Raw genomic sequence first — 25,555 nt, 5'->3', positions numbered from 1 at the left:
ATCCTCCTGGACTTGTGTGGTTGGTTAGGGCCTAAAGTGCATGTATTCTCACCATCAGTCTCTTTTTCTCTCCTCATTTCCTCCCTCCTTTCCTCCCTATCCTTTCCTCCATCCTGTAGGTAACCAGGTGAGCAGCAGGCTGATGAGCATGCGCAGCGCCAATGGTCTCCTGATGCTACCTCCAAAAACAGAGCAATATGTGGAGCTGCACAAGGGAGAGGTGGTCGACGTCATGGTCATCGGCCGGCTATGATGTCATCAAAGGGGGACGTTGAGATGGCTTCATAGAGAGAGAGGGTTCAAATGGGTGTTTCACGGTGCATGTCCACATATCATTGACTATTCTGTAATATGCAACGGCACAGCTAGTTTTTATTGATTTGGATAACGTTGAGGTATAGTCAACATCTCGATCACAAACCTAGGTACATATGATACAAAAAATATATAATTACTTTAAAAAGATTATAATAGTATTTCAGACAAAGACAAATATAACTTTTAAAGAAGAAAATCGAATTATCAAAAGAGGTTTATTCTGTAATATATTATTATGATTATTCGTATTATTGTTATCATTATTCTTCTTATCATTATTATATTATAAGTCAACTTAATTCCTTTCACTGCAATTGCTTTGTGTGTTCAATGCTAGATCTTATCGATATTGGTAGCATTTTAATAGAGCTGTAGGTGCCTGCCAGGACAAAAAAAAATATATATATATTATTTTCTCATCTTTAGTGGGGGAAAAATGTTTTTTTTTTTTTTTAAATATAAAGAAAAACAATGAGGAAGACTCCAGATTTCCCACGGTGCTCGGTTAAGAGGAAGGAGGGGAGGGCATAATCTAGGTCTACTTTCTCTGTGGTGTGACGCTTTAACGGTGACGCCACACACTTCTATTTTTCTCTCGTTATAGTATGCATCATAATGGCTTCACAAAGAGCTTTGCTTGTTGTTTATCTTGTGAGTCTTGTTTATGTGCGCAGTGCCAAATGCCTGGGCAGGGACGATGGTGGTGATAGGAGGGAAGGGGGCAGTCACCCACCAACCTGCCCAGACCCTGAAGCTTCCTTATTTATCATCTGACCAGGTGCAACTCTGCGCCCGAACCCCCTGGGGGCGTGGTCACCCGTGAAAAACAAAACCTTTTATTTGATCGACTAAGAGTAAAGGGGGGAAAAAAACATGAAATAAAATAAACAGCTTCTTTAAGTGCTGACAGCCTTTTTAACTGACTTCACAAAAAAATGTACAGGTAAAAAACAATGCGAAGAAGATGAACCATATTGTACAGATATATGTGACCAGCACTCCTAAGGAAATGATTATTATTAAGCAATGAAGAGACATTGAACAACGCTGTACTATAATACATTTTCCGTAATGATATGAAACTGATGAAAGAGACTACGATAATAAAAATCCTTGATCATTATGTAAAAAAAAAAAATACAAAAATTGTTGGGTTTCCTTTTTTCAAATAAAAACCTATTCAAATAAAAAAAGTGTTCTTCTTTGATGCGTGCAGTGACACCTTGTTTGTAGGGTGGACCATTAACATGATCACGTTGATCAAGTTTATTAGCACTTCCGGGGCCTGTAGAGTAGGAGTGTTTATCCAGGATTCGTTTTGCAATTCGGATTATAATCCTAGATCAGCACTGGTACACTGAGACGCTTTATGAATACGGGGCCATGGACTGGGGCCATGGACTGGCATCCTGACGTAGCCTATGAAGAAACCTATGCCATTGAACGGTTGATTAAATACACGTGTCACTGAGAGATGAGAGCGGATTACCCTCATAGAAAATACAGTGGAAATACTTATGAAGCTGTGTTTGGGCAGACAGATACAGTGCAGGTGCCGTTGACTGACCCTACCTAGAATCATCAATTGCTTCCTTTTTTGGTCCCACTTTAAACTAAGTACAACTTGTAAAAGCTTTATATAGTATACGTAAACGCTTCGTAAGCACTACATAAATGCTTCACAAATCATTTATAAATGGTGTATACGCGTACACAGTGCATTACGTCGCATTTGGCAATTCACCCTAAAGTGGGAATGGTTATGCCACCCTTTATAAACCATGTATAGTATTACATACTCTTTAAAGAGGATTTGTGATACAGTTATGTAGTGTTTATGAAGCCTTTATATATCCTATGTAAAGCCTTTATAAATTGACGGCTACTTCATTTAAAGTGTGACCCCTTTTTCATTGACTTCATGCACACTGCCACGTGATATTACAATATAATTCCACTAATCATATATGATCGTGAGGTGCACAGTCTATTCTCCATAACTCCACTAATTCTGACCAAAGTCTTCTTATTGTAATATTTAGCCGTTATGTATGTATCGTGCTGAAAGTAACCTAGTGCATTGTTTGGGGAATAGAATGTCAAGGTATTTCAGGCTGTTGACAGGTGAACACTTTGGCGCATGACCATTTAAATGGTCAACTGTGGCGCTGTGGGTTTGCCTGGGAGATGCCCAAACACCATGCGCAGTTACACCACAATGATGTGAGCTGACCCAACTCGCCACAGACCCGCTAAGTACGATCATGAGAGACCAGGCCGAAGAATAAAGACGTTAAAGCTACGCATCTTGGAAATGTTATGTACGCAATAGAACACGACATTTCAGAACCATCGCATGTTAAGGGATTACTTCTTCTGTGAAGACTTGGAAGCGGTGAGTAGACTTCTCTGTGTAGTGAGATTTGAGTCCGATCGATTGACTACTCTAGAAACATTCATTGAATACCAACTTCACCAACAGGATCAGCGCACTCTTGAGTGTGTGTGTAGAATGCAATGACTGTATGATGTGGAATGTTGGCCACCCAACGGTATTCCAACTATTCAATAAAGAAAATCACAAACAACAAGCCTACAAATGCATCAATTTAACTTGTGTAAAATATTGCTGTATTTCACAATTTAAGTGGCTGTTTATCGCAATTAAAACTGTACATGACAGATCGCCACTCCAAATGTAGGCTAGAATTGTTACATTAACGGTGTTACTATGTAACACCTATGTCGTGCCATTATGTAACAATAACTCCTTGCTCCCAGTATTAGCCCCACTACGAGACATGTAATAGGTTTTGCTGTTGCCAGCAGTGAAACAAACCTCTAAACTGCCTAATCTAAGTAAGTCTAACAATAACTTCCTTTTAAGCAAGCCCACATGGCTGTCCTGTCCTGCTTCTATACATTTCTATAGATCTACATTGTCCAGACCAAATGTAAAAACCTTTCATATTTTGGAACCCTTTTGACCAATGAGTCCACCTGACATTTAAAAGACATTTAAAACAGAGTTGTACAATAGACTCCAGGGCATCATCCTGTGAACAGAAGCCCACGTTTTTGGACCGGTTTAGACAATCAAAACACACATTGTGATCTGATTAGGACCAGATCATCCTGTCCATCTCCAGAGGAAGTCAGACACACATTGTGTCTGGATATCTTACAAGTGTAGACAGATCTGGACAAAAACCCTGTTCATACCTGCTGTTAACATGTGTCCTTCATCCTGATCTTGTCTGTGTACACTTTTAAGATCTGATCACAATGCATCTTTTAATCTTCTACACTTTTCAAAAATGTGGGCACAGTCAAAATGTGGACAAGATCAGGACAAAGGCTACATGTTAGAACACATGTATAAACACAGGTATAAACAGTGCGAAATCATCATTATTTCCGCCCTCTAAAATCACTGACAGGTAGCACCATTATGTCTTGCAATAAATAAATAAATAAATATTATTTAGAAAGAATAGCTGTGAAATTATTGGCATAAAGGAAGGGACCAGGAAATCTGGTCACAATGCAGACACAGTGGATGGATAACAGACACATTTTAATACCATGTGAAGACACATTTCTGGTAATCTGTCCACAATCAGAATGTGGACAAGATCAGGACAACGGACCCATGTTAGCACCATGTATAAATAGGGCTATAGATAGTTGTGCACTGCTTTTGAGCAGAGTCCGTAATGCTGGTCAAAGGTAGTTCACTATATAGGGAATAGGGTGCCATTTTGGTACACAAGCAGTCACTCTGACAAGTAGTCTAGCCACCAGCTGTAAGGAACAGTATTTAATTAGCCACCAATTTGTACCTGTTTACCCAGAGGGGCACCTCTTATCAATGTCCCCCTCAATGAATCAATTAGCTATGATCTAGTGTAGTTAAAGCTAGATGACCCTTGAGTCCTACTGTCTATTGTAAAGCTTACAGTTAGTGAATTGATTTTATACACTTCTAAATTATACAAGTGAAGATAATCCTACTTAGGTCTAAATTTGGATACAGTTACCCCTTCAAAGTGTGTGTGTGTGTGTGTGTGTGTACATTCATAGTTGAATTTACATGCAGTCATCTCATCAGAACCAATGCCAGCTCTCAGATATCTCCTCAGTCTCACACTGCTGACAGAGATGAAGCCTGGAGGACTGTAGTAAACCAGATCTCTCCTCAGTCTCATGCTGCTGACAGAGATGAAGCCTGGAGGAGTATAGTAAACCAGATCTCTCCTCAGTCTCATGCTGCTGACAGAGATGAAGCCTGGAGGACTGTAGTAAACCAGATCTCTCCTGAGTCTCACGCTGCTGACAGAGTTGAAGCCTGGAGGAGTATAGTAAACCAGATCTCTCCTCAGTCTCATGCTGCTGACAGAGATGAAGCCTGGAGGACTGTAGTAAACCAGATCTCTCCTCAGTCTCACACTGCTGACAGAGATGAAGCCTGGAGGACTGTAGTAAACCAGATCTCTCCTCAGTCTCACGCTGCTGACAGAGATGAAGCCTGGAGGACTGTAGTAAACCAGATCTCTCCTCAGTCTCACGCTGCTGACAGAGATGAAGCCTGGAGGACTGTAGTAAACCAGATCTCTCCTCAGTCTCACGCTGCTGACAGAGATGAAGCCTGGAGGACTGTAGTAAACCAGATCTCTCCTCAGTCTCACGCTGCTGACAGAGATGAAGCCTGGAGGACTGTAGTAAACCAGATCTCTCCTCAGTCTCACGCTGCTGACAGAGATGAAGCCTGGAGGACTGTAGTAAACCAGATTTCTTCTCAGTCTCACGCTGCTGACAGAGTTGAAGCCTGGAGGAGTATAGTAAACCAGATCTCTCCTCAGTCTCATGCTGCTGACAGAGGTGAAGCCTGGAGGAGTATAGTAAACCAGATCTCTCCTCAGTCTCACGCTGCTGACAGAGGTGAAGCCTGGAGGAGTATAGTAAACTAGCAGATCCCTTTTCCCAAGGCTTAACCAACCCCACAGGAGAGGAACAGATGGCCTTGGTGGCTGACTGTAGCTGTCTGTACTGTTTGTCAGCCTCACCGCGCTCTAAACAGGGCTAAATGAGAGTAGACCTGCCAGACATGATTAGCTGGTGAGGGGGATAGGGAGGTTTACCATGTGGGACGTGTTGTGGGTGGCTGCATCTCTGACAGGATCCTCCCAGGTTTCAGTCTAAGAAAATGCTGAGAAAATGTCCAAGATAATCTTTCATTCTTACATTGATTACGTTCTCATGTTATTTCCTGTTATTCCCTTTCACTGGGTTTCCTGTTTGTCATGTTAGTTCGAGACATTTACATTGTTTGTTTCATTTTCATGAGGTTTTCTCCCGTTTCCCACAGCATCAGGTCTGACTGGGTCTTGATTGGGTGGACATTTAGAGAGCCGGCTGATTTTTATGTTCCCCAAACACTACCTGAGTAATGGTCCTAGCTTTCTGCTTCTCCATTCTACTGTTCTTAGCCAGACAGAACCTCACCTTCGTGAGAACTTTGTCCTCACATCCTGGTATCCTGAAATACTGTACTTCCGTCCCTCACACACAAAGCGCTTTCTCCTCATCCATTCTCACCTCTTTCGGAAGAAAAAAAATACTCACATTTGGCCCTGTAAAAAGAACTTGAAGTTCAGATGTCTATTTCCCAATGAACATCTGATAGTCATACAATCATATAGTTGGCTAATCCAGATTAATACTGGGTAACATCCTTAAAATAGATTGTAATCCACAGCAGCAATAGCAGACCAGGTTGGTTGTATACCTGTAGTATAACAGTATTGGTTGAGTGCAATATCCTACACTTATTGTCTCATTTTGTATCCATATTATGGCTGTAGATGGATAAGATCAGCCTGAAGGACCCAGAGAGCAAAGGGTTAAGTGCTAAGCGGGTATTAAATGAAGAATAGATACTCAGAAGGAGAGATACTCAGGCAAGTCCTGCTGGGGACAGAGTGACAGACAAGGGTGGATGAACCTGCTGGACTCAAGGGATTGCAGCAGGCAAAGTAAGGGCAGGCCAGGGAGGTTGCCATGTTAGGAGTTAGATTAGCTCTTCCTGTGATTGGAAACCTGGGAGGAGCAAGGAGAAAATGGTGGTTCTTGTAGTAAGGTAGGTGATTAACAAAGGTCAGGGTGAAGCAACCAGGTTGGCTATTATTGTCGCATATGGCTCACAAGACTAAAACAGTGGTAACCTTGCTGCTCTATCCTGATTATCTGTTTCAGGACCTGCTGCCCCACTGAAGACAGATAAGATCCGTTCCCGACTGAAGTGCTATGGCCCCTGCTGCAGTGAGGAGTCCTAGCCTCAGGCCTTCATAGTGGACATTGAGCTACCATCACACACGGGTGTAGGCCAGGGCCAGAATCCCGGAGTAGGGATGATCACTTCCCACAGGAACGGAGGACCCGGATATGTAATAGAGGACCCAATGGGGCCTGTGAGTGGCACAGAGGGTCTTGTGAGTGAAGCCAAGCTGCAGCAGAGGGAGAGGGCAGTGGACTGCCCCCCTGGGGATAAGGTGGTGGGGACTGGGAGCAGCGTTGTGCAGGGTTCCCGCTGCAGCGCCCAGATGGAGAGGATCCAGAGGTACCAGGAAGAGCTGAGGAGGAAGAGGGAGGAGAACGCTAACAAAGGGAAGCATGAGATCGATCTCAACGCCTCACTCAGGCTCAAGAAGCTTGCCCAGAACCCAGCCAAGACGGGTATCGACAACCCTACGTTCGAAGCGCCTAAGGCGGGCAAGGAGACCAAGGATGGGAGCCCCCCGCTTGGCGGGGACACGGTTGAGGGTGAGTAGGGTCATGTGGGACTGAAGGGAGGAAGTGGGGGAGGTGGAGGCGTGGGGTAGCTTTGTGAGAAGAAGAATAGGAGAGTTGGGAACTTTTGTGACATTTCTGTGAAACAAAGAGTCAGTGTTTTAGGGAGGGGACTGAGCGAGGGGAATTGGTGGAGAATGGGGGATCAGAAGTGAATGTCAATGCAGAGGCTCTCTCCATTTAGTCACATTAAAGTCACTCACTCCCCCTCACCTCTGGATTCATTTGGAGTTTAAAACACTTCGGTTTGGAAGTTAGTTTTTTTGTCTGTGTTCTCATTCCTGCATAGGCCTGAAAACTATCTGCTTGGTTGGAGGGTGGTTGTAAATCATATTAAGTCATCTTAATATGATTTGTGACGTGAAAACAAGTTAATTTAAATCAATCAAAATTCAGAGTATTAGCTTTTGTGTCAGTTGGCTAGATTTAGAGGAGACGGGCGGTTGCTGCTGACCAGTTTTAGCAGACTCTTATGAGCATAAAACTCAAGTCTGCCTCAAGTGCCTATAATATAATGACCATTAATAAAATATAACCTTCTTTCCGCACAGCCTTTTCAAAAAACACACACACACTCAACATGGGCATACGCTCCCCTACTTATTTATTTGGACAGTGAAGCTAAAATGTTTTATTTGCCTTTTGCACGCCAGCATTTTGGATTTGAGATTTTTTTTCAATTAAATATGAGGTGACAGTACAGAATTAACTTTTATTTGAGAGTATTTTCATGCATCTGTTTTACCGTTTAGAAATGACAGCACTTTAGGTATCTAGTCCCCCGTTTGAAGGTGTCATAAGTAATTAACTTATATGTGTATTAAAGTAGTAGAAAGTTGAGTATTTGGTCCCATATTCCTAGCACTCAATGACTACATCAAGTTACTAAATGGCCCACACACACACACACACACACACACACACACACACACACACACACACACACACACACACACACACGCACGCACACACTATACACCCTCCCTGCTTCTTCTTATCTCAGGTATACCCACTCAAACAGACCAGCTTCTGGTTCATAACAATAGATTGGGCTGTGTAAGAAAGGCTTTACCCTCCCTTTCCCCTGGTGTGTGTCTCTGTGCTCCTCAGAGTTGCTATGTGTAGGTGGTACCTTCATGCCAAACTTGATGCAGATGCCAAATCCTGTCTGGGAAGTGCAGAATCCCACGGTTGCACAAACCAAGCAGGGTTTGGCACCTAAACTGACTTTTGGCATGACAATATCCAATTAGTAGCATGGTTTTCACACTGTCTCCATGCAAGCCGGTGCCTACTAGCGCCAGAGAGGTTTGAAACAGAGACATGCCATTACCTTCAGAAAAAAACCTTCCCATTGACGGTGGTCTGAATCTTCAGGGTCACAGGCGTTACAGGAAGTAAATGTATGTCTCTCGGTTTTAAGCCTCTCTCTATGGCACTAGTAAGCAAGGGCTCTCATGGAAAGTGTTCCTGGAAATTAGGCAATTGAACCTAACCAACCTCTTTGTCTCTCCCCCTCCCCCTCCCCAGAGCTGGAGGAGCTGCTGGAGGCCCTGCGGCGGGTGCAGAGCTGCCTGGTGGACGCCCAGTCGCAGGCCGACGTGGCTCTGGTGCTGGGCCTGCTGCACAAGGAGGACTTCCAGAGCGCCTTCGCCGTCCACAGCGCCGTGGCCCAGCAGATGCAGCCGCGTGGCAGCCCGCCCTTGCCCCTCACCGCCCAGGCCCGCAACCTTTATCATGAGGTAGAGTGAAGTAGAAAAGAAACTACAGCAGACTCGTGATCTTGATGGATCTAGAAATTGAATGGATCTTTTTTTTCACCAATGTATCGGTCAGGAGGTAGGGGGGAGAAAAGAGAAGAAAGAAGGGATGGTGTTAGGAAGAAGGTAGAGAAGTGTTGGGAGAAGAGGATTTTGGGGGATGAACAGATGGGAGATAAGAATGTGGAAAGGAAGAATGGTACAGCAGGGTAGTGAAGAGAAGTGGAGAGAGGTAGATGGAAGGAGATTAGGATGAGAGGATGGTGACAGAGAAACCTAAAGAAAGGAGGGTAAATGGGGCCGGGACGAAAATATCCTTGGCACTGACCTTAGTGTGTTGAAACTGGATTAGGGTTTTGGCTGGACGGAGTGGAGCTACAGACTGAAGTGACTTTAAGTAGCAGGTAATGAGAACTAACGCAGCAGGTTAAGATAATGTCGCAGGTTAGGATAGTCCGGTTAAGGTTAGGGTTAAATGCTACAGTTAAACGCTTAAACGCTACAGTTGTCCCCCGACGCAACTCGAACATGCGACTTCTGGATCATAGCTTTATTCTATCTAGCCACAATCCTGAATTCCTCCTCTCGCTTGTCGTTTGTTGCCTCCGTGACGTCACCATTGAACACCTCACAACATTTCCCTGCTGGGAGTGGTGCTACTCACTGTGCCAAGATGACAGATGCAACATGAACTCAGATGTGGACATGCACCCTGAGCTATCTGAAGACGGGTGTAAGGCTGCACTGGGCCTTCCCACACATTCCATACAATAATAATCATTCACTGGGTTAATAGAGCCACACAGTCGGTCATATAGCCAGCCATGCTGCAGTCTTGAGAGAAGAAGTTGATCTAGCTACACTGTAATATATCTGATGGGATCCTCCCACAATATACAAATTCTCGGGATTGATGTCAAGAACTAATAGGACATGATGTAATTTAACACACGCTGGTCAATATTGATCAGCGTTCGAATAGTATTAACTTTTCTTCCAAATGATTTAGCTGCGCTTGATTGAGCTTGCCTGGCGCATTGGAATCAATGGAATAGTCCCAAAAGCAAACTTCTACCATTTGGCACTCCGCGGCAGGCTCAATAACACACTTAAGAGTTTGAATGAAAACAAATACTATTTGGACACAGGTCTTGATTTCTATAGGAAAGCTGGCTGTCAAACAGTCACAATCATGCTCAGCCACGCTCAGCCACCCTCAAGGTCCTAAACGATATCATAACCGCCATCGATAAGAGTTATTACTGTGCAGCCGTATTCATCGACCTGGACACGGCTTTCGACTATGTCAATCACCACATTCTTATCAGCAGACTCGACAGCCTTGGTTTCTCAAATGACTGCCTCGCCTGGTTCACCAACTACTTCTCTGATAGAATTCAGTGTGGCAATCTGGAGGTCCTGTTGTCTGGACCTCTGGCAGTCTCTATGGAGGTGCCACAGGGTTCAATTCTCGGGCCGACTCTCTTCTCTGTATACATCAATGATGTCACTCTTGCTGCTGGCGATTTTCTGATCCACCTCTACGCAGACGACACCATTCTGTATACTTCTGGCCCTTCTTTGGACACTGTGTTAACTAACCTCCAGACGAGCTTCAATGCCATACAACTCTCCTTCCATTGCCTACAACTGCTCTTAAATGCAAGTAAAACTAAATGCATGCTCTTCAACCGATCGCTGCCCGCACCTGCCCGCCCGTCCAGCATCAGTAGTCGGACGGTTCTGACTTAGAATATGTGGACAACTACAAATACCTAGGTGTCTGGCTAGACTGTAAACTCTCCTTCCAGACTCACATTAAGCATCTCCAATCCAAAATTAAATCTAGAATCAACTTCCTATTTCGCAACAAAGCATCTTCACTCATGCTGCCAAACATACCCTCATAAAACTGACCATCCTACCGATCCTCGACTTCAGCGATGTCATTTAGAAAATAGCCTCCAACACTCTACTCAACAAATTGGATGCAGTCTATCACAGTGCCATCCGTTTTGTCACCAAAGCCCCATATTCTACCCACCATTGCGACCTGTACACTCTCGTTGGCTGGCCCTCGCTTCATACTTGTCGCCAAACCCACTGGCTTCAGGTCATCTACAAGTCTCTGCTAGTCAAAGCCCCGCCTTATCTCAGCTCACTGGTCACCATAGCAGCACGAGCTCCAGCACTAGTCACCCCCAAAGCCTATTCCTCCTTTGGCCGCCTTTCCTTCCAGTTCTCTGCTGCCAATGACTGGAATGAACTGCAAAAATCACTGAAGCTGGAGACTCTCCCTCACTAGCTTTAAGCACCAGCTGTCAGAGCAGCTCACAGATCACTGCACTTGTACATAGCCCATCTGTAAATTGCCCATCCAACTACCTCATCCCCATACTGTATTTATTTATTTATCTTGCTCCTTTGCACCCCAGTATCTCTACTTGCACATTCATCTTTTGCACATCCATCACCCCAGTGTTTAATTGGAATATTGTAATTACTTCACCACCATGGCCTATTTATTGCCTTACCTCCCTTATCTCACCTCATTTGCACACACGGTATATAGACTTTATCTACTGTATTATGTACTGTATGTTTGTTTATTCCATGTGTAACTCTGTGTTGCTGTACGTGTCGAAATGCTTTGTTTGATTCTTGTCCAGGTCACAGTTGTAAATGAGAACTTGTTCTCAACTAGCCTACCTGGATAAATAAAGGTGAAATAACTAAAACAAGCAATAGGATAACTGCTTTAGGCTGGTAGGGTTAGTTTGGAGAGCACTGTGTGAAATTAAGGAAGAGGTCGTAGGCTACGATTGAGGGCCTCAATCAGTGCGATGATGATCTCTCTCACACACACACACCATCTCTGTGCGTACAGTAAATAGATGTATACATTTGCGCCAGGAGATACTTAGCAAGGTGGTAATAGTTTGAGCCGGTGAACTGTGTCTAAACTAAGTGGCTGTTGCTGTGGGACTTCCTGATTGGCCTTCAGGGCGAGGTAATCTCCCTGCTGCCCCTGGGCCTGGCAGGAAGTGGCTGGGGATCTGAACTGCCATGGCCAGAAAAAGAAACTCCAGCGGCTTACAGGCTAGAGGGGCAAGGGCTGGAGGGAGCGAGGAGAGGAGGGCTGGAGGGAGGGAGGAGAGGAGGGCTGGAGGGAGAGAGGAGAGGAGGGCTGGAGGGAGCGAGGAGAGGAGGGCTGGAGGGAGGGAGGGAGGGAGGGAGGGAGGAGAGGAGGGCTTGAGGGAGGGAGGAGTGGAGGGAGGGAGGGCTAGTGGGAGGAGGAGAGGAAGGCTGGGAGAGGAGGGGGAGAGGGGAAAGTGCGTCACCTCGTTACCGACACCTTTGATTAGTTGAATGGATGAGCTAAGCTAGAGCCAGGGACCCGGATTGAGGGAGATGGAGAAGAGGGGGAGGAGGGAGGATACAAGGGTGGAGAGAAAGAGGGGATTGGGATTCTCATTTTGAAATGTGCAGTTTTTTTTCTATGATGAAGTAGTTTGTGTACGTTGATAGTTGTGGGTGCTATGAAGTTGTTATAGATGCTATAGAAACACTAACATGATGACAGCACAAACAACTTCTCGTACTTCTATTGGACCTCACATGTTGAGAGCTTCATTCAGTGTCTTTATTTTCCAACGCAACAGCCAGTGAGCAGAATAAGTGTCCGTCTCAAATGACAACCTATCTCCTATATAGTGCACAACTTTTGACCAGAGCCCTATTGTCCCCAGGGGCCCTAGTCAAAAGTAGTGTACTAGGGGATAGGGTGCCATTTGGAATGGAGACTGTTACAGTAGTGTGACTTCCCTGTCTGGAATGTGAAACCCCACTGTGACTCATTGGAGAGCTGCCAACTCTCTGTGTGTGTGTGTGTGTGTGTGTGTGTGTGTGTGTGTGTGTGTGTGTGTGTGTGTGTGTGTGTGTGTGTGTGTGTGTGTGTGTGTGTGTGTGTGTGTGTGTGTGTGTGTGTGTGTGTGTGTGTGTGTGTGTGCGTGCGTGCGTGCGTGCGGAGGAATCCAATCGATTAAGTTAACAGCAGAATGGCGTATGACATGACCTTCCCGTAAGAGCAAATTATTTGCAGACTGAGACTCCCTCAATTATGAGGCAAACATATTTACTGTTATGGCCTTCATATGAGGACAAAATACCTCTGATAACATGAGCCCTCAGTCATAACGCATACACTACACGATGACAAGCGTAGCAGGATGAACCATCGGTGGTTTTAACGATAATATACTAAGACGTCGTTTGTGAGTAATAACTAAAGCCTTGGCTATATTGAGGACGGGGTGATTCTTGAACCCATGACTTGTGTTCAGGAAGTTGTATGATTCAACTGTGATGTTAAATCACACATAGAGTCTCAAGGAGTATTCAAGATGGCCATGTCCCTACTGGTTCCTGGCTGGTGAAGTTACTAACTGATGCACACTTTGAACTTCGAAATGACGATTCCAGATTACCAATGCTGCTTACTTAGTGGTACTTATACAGCTTACGATAGCCTGACCCCTTCTCTCGCTCTCTCTTTCTGTCATTCCCTCCCATCTCTCCCCCTTCCTTCCCTCCTGATCTCTCCCTACTCTCCCCCCTCTCTTTTTCAAGGTGCAATGCATCCTACAATCCAGTCACCAGGAGGAAGGTGTAGAGCTCAGGAGCCTACTCACCACCCCCCACTTCCAGGTAAGAGACCTGAGATGCACCAGAACTTAACCCGTAACCTTCAATTAGGGAACATCACCTCGGATAACATCTAGAAAACATTATTTGGTTTGCGGGGTGTCCATGGCCCCCACACTCTGTCAGTGGTCCTGAGCTGGCCACCTGAGACATACTATGGATAAAATCACAATGTCCCATTTGCCACTCAGATATCTGTGAATATGCTCCATATGCCTTGTTCATAGATTCCATATACTGTACGTCTATGCGAATCCCTGAGTCATCCTCATGTGTCCGACTGTATCCAATCCTGACTTCAGCCTCAGAGGGGCTCAGGAATGTCACTTAGTGGGTTTTAAGTGGCTTGGCCCGTTAAGGGCCTTGAACTTTACTAAAGGTACACATGAAAGTTAGGGAGGACACTTCAATTTGCCTACTAATGAATTGGCACGCTTTTCAGGTCACGGATGAGAGAGGACAGAGGAGAGAGGGTGGAGAACGGACTTTTTCCCAAATGAGACAAGGCCATTGTGTAGGTGATATTAAAGGGCATCGTGGGTTTTGGAATTTGGAAGGTTAACATGATACATACAATTAGGATGATACTTACAGTGTATGCATCTCCGACACTGAAATGCCATCAACAAATCTTTAGATCTATGAAGCAGCCTAAGAATTGCCCTTTGACACTTGACTCAAGCTTCTTTGCTGGTCAGTGTCCAGGTCAATGGCATGCCCCATATGCGTGCCACACAGGTACAGAGAGGTCACTCAATATAGATGGCTTACCGCTGACGTTTACATGATTGACCCCAGGGCTAAGTGCCAGCCTGGTGTTGGCACCGCTGAGATGTGCTCTCTAAAGCCTGTCGCATGCTTCCCAGTCAAAACTGTTTGCGCATATATTATGACTACATTTTGTGACGTTTTGGTGTTCGGCAGGGTTTGTTCGTCTGTTCGGGCACACTAAATGTTTTCTTGGGGCACGTCAAAGCTCGGTAGCCATAGTCTACGCCCCTTTGTCGGTGATTGGTCAACAGTACTACCCCTAGTGGCAGTGGGAACTATGGACAGAATTCTTCAATAAAATGTTTGTTGTCATTCAACGAGAGACAACTAGGTTTTCACGCAAATTTTTTCGCTTGAGAAATACTGAACCAAACAACTTAGTTAAATGTTAAATTGTGCGACTAACCCTCCTCTGCAAAAATGTACAAATGGTTTACAAATGCATTGATTTAGCTTAGATTTATTCTGACTATGTTGAGGAAGTGGCAGTTGTTGTTGCTGCAGCGCATCAAGAGGGACAAATGGTAACATTGCCGCTTTTTTCTGGCTTTTCAACAAGAAGAAAAAGAAGGTTCGGTTTGCTGCTAGCAGAACTTGGCTAGGCGAAGCGAACGTATGTGTCTCAGACACTCCCTTAAAAGACCTTCGCTTCGCCTAGCCAAGTTCTGCTAGCAGCAAACCGAACCTTCTTTTTCTACTTGCTTTCTGCTATCATGGCGGTCTGCAAACAAACTTTAAAGGTGCATGCCGCCACCTACTGTACGAGAGGCCACCCCATTGCGAGAAATGGAAAAACCCCAACATCGTATACGATTCAAATATAAAATACATCCGAAAACCCATTCCCCACCCTTCAGACATAGTCCAAATCACATCCCTATACAGGCGCAGGGGTCTGTGAGGACGGAACATTCGTCCACCGGATTCCTTGTAATAAATGATACAAAGTCCACCTTTTTAACATGCAACATGCAGTCTCTTACCCAACTACCATGGTTTCTTCAACGTTAACCCCTTATTCCACTCTCCTCGACGCCTCCGGATAGGAGACATGTTGGACAGCCTGGCTCTTACATGGTATCTCACTTAACCCAAAATACATTGTACAAAACATTAAGGCCCCCCCCTCCTTTTCATTCAGAACAGCCTCAATTCGCTGGGGACACTACAAGGTGTCGAATGCTGGCCCATGTTGACTCCAATGCTTCCCACAGTCGTGTCAAGTTGGCTGGATGTCCTTTGGGTGGTGGGCCATTCTTGATACAGACTGGAAACTGTTGAGCGTGAAAAACCCAGCAGTGTTGCAGTTCTTGACACGAACCAGTGCACCTGACACCTACTACCATGCCCTGTTCAAATACATTTAAATATTTTGCCTTGCCCATTCACCCTCTGAACGGCACACATACAGAATCCATGTCTTAATTGTCTCAAGGCTTTAAAATCATTCTTTAACCTGTCTCCTCCCCTTCATCTACACTGATTGAAGTGACACCAATAAGGGATCACCTGGCTTTCGCCTGGATTCACCTGGTCAGTCTATGTCATGGAAAGAGCAGGTGTCCTTAATGATTTATACTTAATGATTCATCCTGAATGCTGATTGAGACTCTTCTTCAAAGAACAAAATAACACGGGCGTGTACCAACCACGGAATCTATACTGAACAGAAATATAAACTCAACATGCAATCATTTCATTGATGTTACTGAGTTACAGTTCATATGAGGAAATCAGTCAATTGAAATAAATAAATTAGGCCTTAATCTATGGAGTTCACATTACTGGGAATACAGATATGCATCTGTTGGTCACATATACCTTTAAAAAATGGGCCTCAGGATCTCGTCATGGTATTTTTGTGCATTCAAATTGCCACTGATAAAATGCAATTGTGTTCGTTGTCTGCCGTTTATGCCTACCCTACCATAACCCCACCGCCATCATAGGGCACTCTGTTCACAACGTTGACATCAGCAAATTGCTCACTCACATGACGCCATACACATGGACTGTGGTTGTGAGACCAGTTGACGCATCTATGATTTTCATCCGGACGTCAAACGGATCTCCCAGATAACGCCATTGGTCCAAAACCCTCACTCCAACAACAACAACAAAGAGTCAGAACAAGGCTTGGATTTACTAGATTCCACGACTACTTTACTTCTCTTATTTCCCTTCTTGTTCGCCACTGTAATCCATTCAGTTTCAAACAAAGAATCCCCACCTTCGCCATCTTCCTCCTGCTTCACCTTTTGATGTCAAGCTTACAATCTCACGCCATTTGAAAACCGAACCTCGTATGCGGGTACCTTAACAAGCTCCAGTTGAAAACTGTTCCCTTAACGAGGGTGTGGCAGCCCTCTAATTGACTGCATAAAGACTTTAAAGGCCCAGTGTGGTCAAAAAGGATTTTCCTGTGTTTTATATATACAGTTGAAGTTTGAAGTTTACATTCACCTTAGCCAAATACAATTAAACTCAGTTTTTCACAATTCCTGACATCCTCAAATGTATTTATATACCTTCTTCTTTCAGCTGATATCTCAAAGTGCTGTACAGAAACCCAGAAACCCAGCCTAAAACCCCAAACAGAAGTAGAAGCACGGTGGCTAGGTGGCTAGGAAAAACTCCTTAGAAAGGCCAAAACCTAGGAAGAAACCTAGAGAGGAACCAGGCTACGAGGGGTGGCCAGTCCTCTTCTGGCTGTGCCGGGTGGAGATTATAACAGAACATGGCCAAGATGTTCAAATGTTCATAAATGACCAGCATGGTCAAATAATAATAATCACAGTAGTTGTCGAGGGTGCAGCAAGTCAGCACCTCAGGAGTAAATGTCAGTTGGCTTTTCATAGCCGATCATTATGAGTATCTCTACCGCTCCTGCTGTCTCTAGAGAGTTGAAAACAGCAGGTCTGGGACAGGTAGCACATCCGGTGAACAGGTCAGGGTTCCATAGCCGCAGGCAGAACAGTTGAAACTGGAGCAGCAGCACAGCCAGGTGGATTAGGGACAGCAAGGAGTCATCATGCCAGGTAGTCCTGAGGCATGGTCATAGGGCTCAGGTCCCCCGAGAGAGAGCGAGAAAGAGAGAATTAGAGAGAGCATACTTAAATTCACACAGGACACCAGATAAGACAGGAGAAATACTCCAGATAGAACAAACTGACCCCAGCCCCCCGACACATAAACTACTGCAGCATAAATACTGGAGGCTGAGACAGGAGGGGTCAGGAGACACCGTGGCCCCATCCGATGATACCCCCGGACAGGACCAAACAGGAAGTATATAACCCCACCCACTTTGCCAAAGCACAGCCCCCACACCACTAGAGGAATATCTTCAACCACCAACTTACCATCCTGAGACAAGGCAGAGTAAAGCCCACAAAGATCTCCGCCACGGCACAACCCAAAGGGGGGCGCCAACCCAGACAGGAAGATCACGTCAGTGACTTAACCCACTCAAGTGACGCACCCCTCCTAGGGACAGCATGAAAGAGCACCAGTAAGCCAGTGACTCAGCCCCTGTAATAGGGTTAGAGGCAGAGAGGGGAACCGGCCAGGCAGAGACAGCAAGGGCGGTTCGTTGCTCCAGAGCCTTTCCGTTCACCTTCACACTCCTGGGCCAGACTACACTCAATCATATGACCCACTGAAGACCCACTGAAAAGATGAGTCTTCAGTAAAGACTTAAAGGTTGGAGCTCTATAGGAGAAAGCCCTGCCTCCAGCTGTTTGCTTAGAAATTCTAGGGACAATTAGGAGGCCTGCGTCTTGTGACCGTAGCGTACGTCTAGGTATGTACGACAGTACCAAATCAGAAAGATAGGTAGGAGCAAGCCAATGTAATGCTTTGTAGGTTAGCAGTAAAACCTTGAAATCAGCCCTTGCCTTGACAGGAAGCCAGTGTAGGGAGGCTAGCACTGGAGTAATATGATCAAATTTATTGGTTCTAGTCAGGATTCTAGCAGCCATATTTAGCACTAACTGAAGTTTATTTAGTGCTTTATCCGGGTAGCCGGAAAGTAAAGCATTGCAGTAGTCTAACCTAGAAGTAACAAAAGCATGGATTAATTCCTTGTTTTAGGTCAGTTAGGATCACCACTTTATTTTAAGAATGTGAAATGTCAGAATAATAGTAGAGACTGATTTATTTCAGCTTTTATTTCTTTCATCATATTCCCAGTGAGTCAGACGTTTACATACACTCAATTAGTATTTGGTAGCATTGCCTTTAAATTGTTTAACTTGGGTCAAACCTTTCAGGTAGCCTTCCACAAGCTTCCTACAATAAGTTGGGTAAATTTTGGCCCAAATTTTGGCCCATTTTGGCAAGGAGGCCTCCTTGCTCGCATACGCTTTTTCAGTTCTGCCCACAAATGTTCTATGTCATTGAGGTCAGGGCTTTCTGATGGCCATTCCAATAGTTTGACTTTGTTGTCCTTAAGCCATTTTGCCACAACTTTGGAAGTATGCTTGGAGTCATTGTCCATTTGGAAGACCCATCTGCAACCAAGCTTTTTGTCTTGAGATGTTGCTACAATGTATCCACGTCATTTTCCTTTCTCATGAAGCCATCGATTTTGTGAAGTGCACCAGTCCCTCCTGCAGCAAAGCACCCCCACAACATGATGCTGCCACTCCCATGCTTCACGGTTGGGATGGTGTTCTTCGGCTTGCAAGCATTTTTCCTCTAAACATAATGATGGTCATTATGGCCAAATAGTTATATTTTTGTTTCATCAGACCAGAGGACATTTTTCCAAAAAGTTAAATCTTTGTCACCATGATTAAAACCAAGGTGGCATAGCAGTTCAGACGTCTTTTGTCCTCGTCTTGTCGTGTCCTGTATATATATATATTTACAACTTTTTCACATACATTTTATTTTTATTTTCCATCAACTCATCTTCAAAACACTCTCCTGCAACCCGCCTCACCAATGTATATTTATAAAAAAGTATTATTTACCTCAGATCTGTAATCCTCCAAGAAGCTAGCCAGAAACTCCAAGAAGCTAGCCTGAAACTAGCCAGAAGCTAATCCAGAAGCTAGTTCAGAAGCTAGTTAGCTCCTTTACTGGCAAATCGTTAGTATTCAGCTAACCACGGTTTGTGGTCATCAGCTATCCTTTAGCTCGAAAATCTATCGCCAGTTCTGTACGGCGCAGCGCGGCTCGGAACGGAACATACCGGACCAATTTTTCTCTCCATGTCCCTGGATTTCGACTGCTCTCTGGACATTCATACCCGGATCTCACAGCTAGCTAGCTGCTATCCGTGTGACTATCGGCCTTCGTCGATTCCGGAGCAAACATCAATTATTCCGGAGCTAGCAAGCTCCGTCAATCACTCCTGAGTTCCATCAATCACACCTGGGCTGCAGTCACCTATCCGGACCCGTTTTACTGCTTTCGCGGAGCCCCACCGGGCCTTCACAACTGGACTGCCGACGTTATCTACCCGAAGGAGTTATTCGGCTGGCTCCTGAACGCCCATCTGCGGCCTGCTAACCGTTAGCTGTCTTACCGGCTGCTATCTGAATAGACAATCGGACAATTTTTTTTATATATATTTTTTTATTATTTTTATTATTATTATTATGTTTTCTTCTTGGGCCTCTATAACTATATCTATTGTTTTTATTTTTGTTGTTGTTGTGTGATTTGGATTAATCCCCTCTACCACACGGAACCCCACTAATCTACTGACGGAACGCAAGAGGTAGCTAACAACAGACCTCCATCCTATGCTAGCTTGCTACCGATGCCCTGGCTAGCTGTCTAAATCACCAACCAACCTCTCCACTCACCGGACCCTTTTGATCACTCGACTAAGCATGCCTCTCCTTAATGTCAATATGTCTTGTCCATTTCTGTTCTGGTTAGTGTTTATTGGCTTATTTCACTGTAGAGCCTCTAGTCCTGCTCACTATACCTTATCCAACCTATTAGTTCCACCACCCACACATGCAATGACATCTCCTGGTTTCAACGATGTTTCTAGAGACAATATCTCTCTCTTCATCACTCAATACCTAGGTTTACCTCCACTATATTCACATCCTACCATACATTTGTCTGTACATTATACCTTGATGCTATTTTATCGCCCCCAGAAACCTCCTTTTACTCTATGTTCCAGACGTTCTAGACGACCAATTCTCATAGCTTTTAGCCGTACCCTTATTCTACTCCTCCTATGTTCCTCTGGCGATGTAGAGGTGAATCCAGGCCCTGCAGTGCCTAGCTCCACTCCTATTCCCCAGGCGCTCTCTTTTGACGACTTCTGTAACCGTAATAGCCTTGGTTTCATGCATGTTAACATTAGAAGCCTCCTCCCTAAGTTTGTTCTATTCACTGCTTTAGCACACTCTGCCAACCCGGATGTTCTAGCTGTGTCTGAATCCTGGTTTAGGAAGACCACCAAAAACTCAGACATTTTAATTCCAAACTACAACATTTTCAGACAAGATAGAACTGCCAAAGGGGGCGGTGTTGCAATCTACTGCAAAGATAGCCTGCAGAGTTCTGTCCTACTATCCAGGTCTGTACCCAAACAATTTGAACTTCTACTTTTAAAAATCCACCTCTCTAAAAACAAGTCTCTCACTGTTGCCGCCTGCTATAGACCACCCTCTGCCCCCAGCTGTGCTCTGGACACCATATGTGAACTGATTGCCCCCCATCTATCTTCAGAGTTCGTGCTGCTAGGCGACCTAAACTGGAACATGCTTAACACCCCAGCCATCCTACAATCTAAACTTGATGCCCTCAATCTCACACAAATTATCAATGAACCTACCAGGTACCTCCCCAAAACCTTAAACACGGGCACCCTCATAGATATCATCCTAACCAACTTCCCCTCTAAATACACCTCTGCTGTCTTCAACCAAGATCTCAGCGATCACTGCCTCATTGCCTGCATCCGTAATGGGTCAGCGGTCAAACGACCGCCACTCATCACTGTAAAACGCTCCCTGAAACACTTCTGCGAGCAGGCCTTTCTAATCGACCTGGCCGGGGTATCCTGGAAGGATATTGATCTCATCCCGTCAGTAGAGGATGCCTGGATATTTTTTAAAAATGCCTTCCTAACCATCCTAAATAAACATGCCCCATTCAAGAAATTTAGAACCAGGAACAGATATAGCCCTTGGTTCTCCCCAGACCTGACTGCCCTTAACCAACACAAAAACATCCTATGGCGTTCTGCATTAGCATCGAACAGCCCCCGTGATATGCAGCTGTTCAGGGAAGCTAGAAATCATTATACACAGGCAGTTAGAAAAGCCAAGGCTAGCTTTTTCAAGCAGAAATTTGCTTCCTGCAACACTAACTCAAAAAAGTTCTGGGACACTGTAAAGTCCATGGAGAATAAGAACACCTCCTCCCAGCTGCCCACTGCACTGAAGATAGGAAACACTGTCACCACTGATAAATCCACCATAATTGAGAATTTCAATAAGCATTTTTCTACGGCTGGCCATGCTTTCCACCTGGCTACTCCTACCCCGGACAACAGCACTGCACCCCCAACAGCAACTCGCCCAAGCCTTCCCCATTTCTCCTTCTCCCAAATCCATTCAGCTGATGTTCTGAAAGAGCTGCAAAATCTGGACCCCTACAAATCAGCCGGGCTAGACAATCTGGACCCTTTCTTTCTAAAATTATCTGCCGAAATTGTTGCCACCCCTATTACTAGCCTGTTCAACCTCTCTTTCGTGTCGTCTGAGATTCCCAAAGATTGGAAAGCAGCTGCGGTCATCCCCCTCTTCAAAGGGGGGGACACTCTTGACCCAAACTGCTACAGACCTATATCTATCCTACCGTGCCTTTCTAAGGTCTTCGAAAGCCAAGTCAACAAACAGATTACCGACCATTTCGAATCTCACCATACCTTCTCTGCTATGCAATCTGGTTTCAGAGCTGGTCATGGGTGCACCTCAGCCACGCTCAAGGTCCTAAACGATATCTTAACCGCCATCGATAAGAAACATTACTGTGCAGCCGTATTCATTGATCTGGCCAAGGCTTTCGACTCTGTCAATCACCATATCCTCATCGGCAGACTCGACAGCCTTGGTTTCTCAAATGATTGCCTCGCCTGGTTCACCAACTACTTCTCTGATAGAGTTCAGTGTGTCAAATCGGAGGGTCTGCTGTCCGGACCTCTGGCAGTCTCTATGGGGGTGCCACAGGGTTCAATTCTTGGACCGACTCTCTTCTCTGTATACATCAATGAGGTCGCTCTTGCTGCTGGTGAGTCCCTGATCCACCTCTACGCAGACGACACCATTCTGTATACTTCCGGCCCTTCTCTGGACACTGTGTTAACAACCCTCCAGGCAAGCTTCAATGCCATACAACTCTCCTTCCGTGGCCTCCAATTGCTCTTGAATGCAAGTAAAACTAAATGCATGCTCTTCAACCGATCGCTGCCTGCACCTACCCGCCTGTCCAACATCACTACTCTGGACGGCTCTGACTTAGAATACGTGGACAACTACAAATACTTAGGTGTCTGGTTAGATTGTAAACTCTCCTTCCAGACCCATATCAAACATCTCCAATCCAAAGTTAAATCTAGAATTGGCTTCCTATTTCGCAACAAAGCATCCTTCACTCATGCTGCCAAACATACCCTTGTAAAACTGACCATCCTACCAATCCTCGACTTTGGCGATGTCATTTACAAAATAGCCTCCAATACCCTACTCAACAAATTGGATGCAGTCTATCACAGTGCAATCCGTTTTATCACCAAAGCCCCATATACTACCCACCATTGCGACCTGTACGCTCTCGTTGGCTGGCCCTCGCTTCATACTCGTCGCCAAACCCACTGGCTCCATGTCATCTACAAGACACTGCTAGGTAAAGTCCCCCCTTATCTCAGCTCGCTGGTCACCATAGCATCTCCCACCTGTAGCACACGCTCCAGCAGGTATATCTCTCTAGTCACCCCCAAAACCAATTCTTTCTTTGGCCGCCTCTCCTTCCAGTTCTCTGCTGCCAATGACTGGAACGAACTACAAAAATCTCTGAAACTGGAAACACTTATCTCCCTCACTAGCTTTAAGCACCAACTGTCAGAGCAGCTCACAGATTACTGCACCTGTACATAGCCCACCTATAATTTAGCCCAAACAACTACCTCTTTCCCAACTGTATTTAATTTTTATTTATTTATTTATTTTGCTCCTTTGCACCCCATTATTTTTTTATTTCTACTTTGCACATTCTTCCATTGCAAAACTACCATTCCAGTATTTTACTTGCTATATTGTATTTACTTTGCCATCTTGGCCTTTTTTGCCTTTACCTCCCTTCTCACCTCATTTGCTCACATTGTATATAGACTTGTTTATACTGCATTATTGACTGTATGTTTGTTTTTACTCCATGTGTAACTCTGTGTCGTTTTATCTGTCGAACTGCTTTGCTTTATCTTGGCCAGGTCGCAATTGTAAATGAGAACTTGTTCTCAACTTGCCTACCTGGTTAAATAAAGGTAAAATAAATAAAAAAATAAAATAAAAATGTGCAGTTGCAAACCGTAGTCTGGCTTTTTTATGGCAGTTTTAGAGCAGTGGCTTCTTCCTTGCTGAGCTGTCTTTCAGGTTATGTCGATATAGGACTCGTTTTACTGTGGATATAGATACTTTTGTACCTGTTTCCTCCAGCATCTTCACAAGGTCCTTTGCTGTTGTCCTTTGCTGGGATTGATTTGCATTTTTCTCACCAAAGTACATTCATATCTAGGAGACAGAACGCGTCTCCTTCCTGAGCGGTATGATGGCTGCGTGGTCCCATGGTATTTTCCTTGCGTACTATTGTATGTACAGATGACCGTGCTACCTTCAGGCGTTTGGACATTGCTCCCAAGGATGAACCAGACTTGTGGAGGTCTACAATTGACTCAAATTATGTCAATTAGCCTAACAGAAGCTTCTAAAGCCATGACATCATTTTCTGGAATTTTCCAAGCTGTTTAAAGGCACAGTCAACTTAGTGTATGTAAACTTCTGACCCACTGGATTTGTGATGCAGTGAATTATGAGTGAAATAATCTGTCTGTAAACAATTATTGGAAAAATGTCTTGTGTCATGCACAAAGTAGATGTCCCAACCGACTTGCCAAAACTATAGTTTGTTAACAAGAAATATGTGGAGTGGTTGAAAAACGAGTTTTAATGACTTCAACCTAATTGTATGTAAACTTCCGACTGGGGTGCATTAATTCTGCCGACTCTGTTGCAATACATTTCTTAAACTGAAGCAAATGGAATGAAATGGGGAGGGAACTCCCACTGGGCACAGACCACAATTCACAGAGGTAACCGCTAGGAACAACACAAAACTGCCTCCCTCTCTCCCTCTTCCCCTTTTTCCTTCCTCCTCCCCCTGTCGTCTTCCTTCCTTCCGTGGAATGCCTAGATCGAGGTGTTTTGATGATTGATGGAGGGGAATCCTGCCTCCTAAATGCAGGGCAGATTAAGACGGATTGTGTGTACGCTGGAAGCTTAGCCAGCCCTCCTCTCTGGCTCCTCAAGTCTCTCTGCTGCAGGATAGAGACACTAATTTGGCTCGACGGTTATTAATTGCGGAGTACGGAGCGCCTGTCACCTTAAAACGAAGTGGGGGAGTAATCTTTGTATTCTTGTTGGCTTAGAGGTGGAGACTGCTGACGGCTTGTGATAAGGAGGGAAGAAGGGAGAGAGAGCGAGACAGGGTGAGCTTTCGGTAACAGGTGCATGTTTAAGCATGGGATGGGAGCAGAGTTTAGATTTCCCCCTTGACCTTTTCCAATAACTGGTGAATATGAAAGGATATGCGTGTGGATACACTGTGTATCAAGTAGTGGCTCAAGATCAAGAAGCTCCAATTCACCTTAGTCATAACTACAACAATCTAATTCAAACAAAATCGCATACACACACTTCCCAGTTCTCATGGCACACACTCCTTCTCATCCATGTGCCTGTGTGTGTTGTGTCCATCCCAGGCTCTGATGCAGGCCCATGACAGTGTGGCGGAGCAGGAGTTGGAGCCGGACCCAGAAGAGAGATTGATTCAGTACCTGGGTGAGACCGTCAAACTGGTGCGGCTGGAGAAGGCCAGCGACATTCCTCTGGTGAGCCACT

The 25,555-nt window shown here is 44.9% G+C and overlaps 2 protein-coding genes across 2 annotated transcripts in view; both read left to right on the top strand.

The window, feature by feature from the left end:
* The window catches only part of LOC109901400 (gephyrin), a 109,190-nt gene extending 107,734 nt beyond the window's left edge, over nt 1–1,456 (top strand). Inside the window, exon 24 of the mRNA XM_031836679.1 lies at nt 120–1,456. Within this exon, the coding sequence (XP_031692539.1) occupies nt 120–253 (134 nt within the window). The 3' untranslated portion in view covers nt 254–1,456. The remainder of the gene's footprint in view (nt 1–119) is intronic.
* Nucleotides 1,457–2,314: 858 nt separating this feature from the next.
* The window catches only part of LOC109901398 (MAGUK p55 subfamily member 5-A-like), a 31,027-nt gene continuing 7,786 nt past the window's right edge, over nt 2,315–25,555 (top strand). Inside the window, exons 1-5 of the mRNA XM_020497413.2 lie at nt 2,315–2,713; nt 6,574–7,140; nt 8,698–8,909; nt 13,557–13,634; nt 25,417–25,545. Coding sequence (XP_020353002.1) covers nt 6,729–7,140; nt 8,698–8,909; nt 13,557–13,634; nt 25,417–25,545 — 831 coding nt within the window. The 5' untranslated portion in view covers nt 2,315–2,713; nt 6,574–6,728. The remainder of the gene's footprint in view (nt 2,714–6,573; nt 7,141–8,697; nt 8,910–13,556; nt 13,635–25,416; nt 25,546–25,555) is intronic.

The sequence above is a fragment of the Oncorhynchus kisutch genome, linkage group LG12, assembly GCF_002021735.2.
Source record: "Oncorhynchus kisutch isolate 150728-3 linkage group LG12, Okis_V2, whole genome shotgun sequence".
NCBI classification, from domain to species: Eukaryota; Metazoa; Chordata; class Actinopteri; order Salmoniformes; family Salmonidae; genus Oncorhynchus; species Oncorhynchus kisutch.
Note: the sequence above shows the minus strand (reverse complement) of the source record. Positions and strands in the feature narration are given on the sequence as shown.